Raw genomic sequence first — 4,955 nt, forward strand, 5'->3', positions numbered from 1 at the left:
ATTGGCTAATTGAGCTAACAGACCGCGGCTCCGGCATGTTCACGGATGTCTTCCTTAAATCAGTGAAAAAGTTCCTAGAGAAGGAAGTAAGAATTATGTCATTTAACAACCGCTCGTGTTCCCTACCATACCCCAGTCATTTGTTATGTTTTATTTCACGATGCTAGGTTATATTTTTGGAATCGATTGCCAGAATACTTTGCAAGTGCAAGAGAAGCTTAAAAGTCGCTTGCCTGTCGAAATTTATATACAATTACCTTGTTATTGTTGTGTCCGGATACTGGGCCAGCTGTCCGGATACTGGGCAACATAGGAGCTCTGCAAAAATATTAATTTCGCCATGGAAACAAAGGCAAAAAAGTTAAACTGTCGTTCGTCATATTAAGGTTTAAATAGATTTTCTCTGGGCCAAATTTCAGAGCTCTTGCGAGTAACAAAGGAAAGTTATTGCAATGTTAAACTGAAGTGTCAGGATACTGGGCAACATACTGTATTACCTACTATTCTATATAATTTTCAATGCGTTTCATTTATACGACGATATTCTAACGAAAAGAGCGAACTAAAAACACACAATTAACATATCGGAGTTCATATTTTTTGTCTGGATACTTTTATTTGGCTCGTAGGACAATTTTGTCCATGTCAAGCTCACTTACGGTTGGCTGTTTGCCAAGTTGGATCTTGACCCTGTGACATGAAAACACAGAAACATTCAAAGATGTAAGTTTAGATAACACAGCTTGGAAATCGAGCTTAAAATGTGCCTCAAAGAAAACGAGGACAATTTAAGAACGATAATCTGCAAAATTTTGGTTGCTAAACGCAACAAACCTGATTGAAATGAAAGTTAAATACTCACGTTTTCGCCACAACGCCAAACAGCCCAGTTTCACGTCGCCGACGGGACCACGACGGCAAGGTGGTGAGTAGGAGCATGCGCAATATCCAACAAATGATGATGTCACGTCCGGTTGAAGTTGCCGTCGCCTCGAAAACGTCTCTATCTTAAGTTCCCTATTGTCGTTACGTTTGACGGTTGCTTGGTAGATAACTGATGATTGAAGGCTTGGGCGGGAAGATGAGAGACCCTGGGAACGAGGTTGCAAAGAGAAATTTTTAATTATCTGTCGTCCCGATCTATCATCACTTAACAAACGTAACGAACTAGTATCTTCTTGCCGCCACAGAAACAAAGCGTTGCTACGTAACAATTTAAATTTAAATTTTCCCCAACATTGTAATCTCAAAGTAGATAGTCGATGGTTATGAATGTTCTTATCATTAAAATCCCCTGAAGAGTGAGCGATCACGAAACAGGCTTGTCGGGATGAAAGTGTAGTTTTTTTTTTCCTATTTCCAATATTTATATATATATATTTATATACACCCGTTTTCAAAAAGGTTTTCATATAGAGAGATATATAGATAGATATATATACTTTTGTTTCTTGCACGTGCGCCCGTGTGCATTTGTCACTTGTTATTGTCCAACTTGTGAAAAACTCGGTTCACGATAAATTTTTTCTTCGTCGGGTTTTTTGTTCCAATTTGAAAAGAACATGTCGTTTTGAGTTTTTTGTTTTCTTAGAAAAATGCATGCGCCCTGCGATACAAATTTGCAATGGCGAATTATATAGCAGATTTTGGGAATGAGGAAAACATCCCGCGAAGCAGCCGATCCGCGAGTTATACGGCGTAACCGAATTGGTAGGGCAAATGCCATGGCATCTGTAGCAAGTGACGAGTCATTTTTATTGATGGAGTGTATTAAAAAATGCGCTGTCCAGGAACGTGCTTAAGAGAAACTGTAAACTAACTTGAAAGCATTTGTGGCCGAGATTTTATTCTGTCTTTAATGAGACTTTGCCTTACAGGCCGTGATTTTACACGAAAAAAGGTGAGACATTAAGATATATCACCAGCTCATCATGGTTATGATAAAGTCTGCTTCTATGAACCTCGTCAACGTCTTAGTCCGTTTTAATCAACTGCTATAATATTGTTGCTCCTTCCCACACGTCCAATATGGACATCCACCGTCACATCTTCTTTCTCGGCGGTTTCGAAAACACATTTTTTTCATTTCATCTACGTTGTTTTAAAAATGAAAATCTTCGATGTTTTTTCCTTTATCCTGTAACGACAACAATTATATGACCTACAAGTGACCGAATTCATCATTCTTTAATTTTCAAGAGAATGCAAATCAAGAGAATTGCAGACAATGTTCGTGCATTATTTTTTTAATTGACAAATTGGAACAAAGAACCTGACGAAAAGAAAATTTATCGTTTAACCAAGTTTTTTCACTAGTTGGACAATAACAAGTGTAAATGTACACGGGCGCACGTGCAAGAAAACAAAAGTATATATCTATCTATATATCTCTCTATATGAAAACCTTTTTGAAAACGGGTGTATATATATATATTGTATATATATAAATATTGGAATATATTTATACAGTTATCATCACAGTACATAAGCAACTATATCCAGACGCGAGTCCCGAGTCCCGAGTCCCGAGTTCAAATCCTCGACCATTCTTCTTGTTTGCCTCACGCCAAGTTGGGATTCTTAACCCTGTTACATTTGATTGACATTATTGGTTTCAGGCATTTGCTCGGCCCCACTGAGCGATTAGTGCTGTAAATACTACCGAGGGTGAATAATTATATATTATTATTATTATTATTATTATTATTATTATTATTATTATTATTATTATTATTATTATTATTATTATTATTATCTCTATTATCACAGTCTTTGCTGGTGTTCTTTTTGCGCATCAGCCGGGCGCAAACCATGCACCTAGAGCGTCAGTCACTCAAGTCAATCATTCTGTTCATACACTGAGCACCTTTCTAAGGATTCGTGCAGATCCCAGCATGCAGATCTTTTGAATCTCTGTCATACTAGCTCTCTCTGATACTTTCTTGATGTTTTCTACCATACCCTTCTTCACTGTACCAAGCGCACCAACAACCACAGGGATCACTACGGTTTTCATATGCCACATTCTCTGTATTTCTAGTTCTAGGTCTTTGTACTTGCATTTTTTTTCAGTTTCCTTCAGTGCGATGTTTCTATCTGATGGAACAGTCATATCAGTAAGTTTGCAGGTGGAATTCACTGAATCTTTAACGATGATATCTGGTCTGTTCGCTGTTATAGTTCTATCAGTATTGACTGGCATGTCCCACATGATGGTGATGTTGTTATCTTTATTGTGTATCACGGTCTCTGGTTCGTGTTCGTACCATTTGTCTGCAATCTCTATATCATGATCTTTACATATGCTCCAATGGAGATATGCTGCAGCATTATTGTGCCTGGAGATGTACTCTGTTTTGGCTAATACCTCACATCCAGATACAATATGGTCCACTGTCTCTTCATGTTGCGAACACAATCTGCATTTGCTCTCCACTTGCTGGCCACATATTATTTTCTGGTAGTTTCTGGTGTTTATTGCCTGGTCTTGAGCTGCAACAAGTAGTCCCTCTGTTTCTCCTTTCAAATTACTTGACAACCATTTGTTGGTAGTGACTGTGTCTACATGAGGTTTCTCTAAGATCTTTGGATACTGGCCATGCAATGCTTTGTTTTTCCACTTTTCTTCTTTCATTGACTTCATCCTGGACTTAAACACGTGTTTCAGGGCTTTAGCATTTTCAGAGGCAGATTTATCTACTCTGTTCTCAATCTCTGGCATTGTTACTTCCCTTTTGAATTTAGTAGCATTCTTGGATATTGAATTTTTGGCTTTAGATCTTTCATGTTCAAGCACCTGCTTTGGATATTGCCCTTCCTTGTGCTTCAGATAGTGATCAAGCCCTATTGTTGCAGTTTTGAATGCTGTTTCTACATCAATCAGGCCCCTACCTCCATCTTTTCTTGGGATGTACAGCCTTTCCACATCTGCTTTAGGATGTAACATCTTGTGCATGTTCAATAGTTTGCGTGTTTTTGTGTCAATCTTCTTCAGTTCTGAGATTTTCCAGTCAATGATGCAAAAGCTATATTGCACAACTGGGACTGCAAGACTATTGATAGCTTCTATTTTATTTCTTCCATTGAGCTCAGTTCTTAGGATTAATCTTACTCTCCTATTATATTCTTTTCTTATCTTCTCTTTCATTTTGCTATGCTGGATACCATCACTTTCATCTACACCCAGGTATTTGTATACTCCTTCCTGGTCCAACTCTTGTATTTCTGTGTCATCATCTATTACTATGTTTCCAGTTGAGGCCAGTTTACCTTTCACGAAACTGGCTTTGGCACATTTCTCAAGTCTGAATTCCATACCAATATCATCACTGAATTGTTTCACTATTTTCAGTTCTCCAACTTGTTCTTGCTCGTTCTTGCTATACAATTTTAGATCATCCATATAAAACAGATTGCTTATTGGAGCACTTGTGTTTAAGATCTTATTATTATTATTATTATTATTATTATTAAACTGCCGGATATCGAGAACCTACTGCAGCCTTTAGAGCGTGCAATCTCGGATGTGCTTATACCATCGCTCATAGGACGTAACTGCTCTGAGGCAGAGCGCGATCTAGTAGCATTGCCGGTGCGTATGGGAGGTCTTGGGCTCATAAATCCATCTGATAGTGCGGATGCGGAGTATTCATTGTCTATTAGGGAAAGCGCTCCACTTGTAAGCACAATAGAGGCGCAATCCCATGAGACCCCAGAAGAAGCCGAGGTACACCGACTGGTATACGCCACCCGGAAAGAAAAGGATGATGGGCTAAAAGAAGAGCTTGAGGAGGTGAAGGCCATGTTGCCAGACAAGACATAGAGAGCCGTGGATCTGGCCTGTGACAAAGGCGCATCCAACTGGCTTACAGTTATTCCTCTCAAAGACATGGATTTTGATCTCAACAAGCGAGAATTTCGTGATACCGTGAGGCTTCGATATGATTGGCCGATAC

At 38.8% G+C, this 4,955-nt stretch overlaps 1 protein-coding gene across 1 annotated transcript; it reads right to left on the reverse strand.

The window, feature by feature from the left end:
• Nucleotides 1-2,461: 2,461 nt before the first annotated feature.
• LOC140953900 (uncharacterized) lies at nucleotides 2,462-4,402 on the reverse strand. Its single transcript, XM_073403276.1, has 2 exons — nucleotides 3,532-4,402; nucleotides 2,462-2,586 (listed from the first exon to the last, which is right to left on the reverse strand). The coding sequence occupies exons 1-2, from the start codon at nucleotides 4,400-4,402 to the stop codon at nucleotides 2,462-2,464; spliced, it is 996 nt and encodes a 331-aa protein (XP_073259377.1).
• Between the last annotated feature and the right edge of the window lie 553 nt (nucleotides 4,403-4,955).

Source organism: Porites lutea, chromosome 12, assembly GCF_958299795.1.
Source record: "Porites lutea chromosome 12, jaPorLute2.1, whole genome shotgun sequence".
Lineage (NCBI taxonomy): Eukaryota > Metazoa > Cnidaria > Anthozoa > Scleractinia > Poritidae > Porites > Porites lutea.

Coding starts and splice junctions, on each gene's coding strand:
- LOC140953900 (XM_073403276.1), bottom strand. CDS start 4,402: ATGGATGATCTAAAATTGTATAGCAAGAACGAGCAAGAACAAGTTGGA. Junction 2,587..3,531: donor TACCAACAAATGGTTGTCAA/GTAATTTGAAAG, acceptor CAAATGTAACAG/GGTTAAGAATCCCAACTTGG.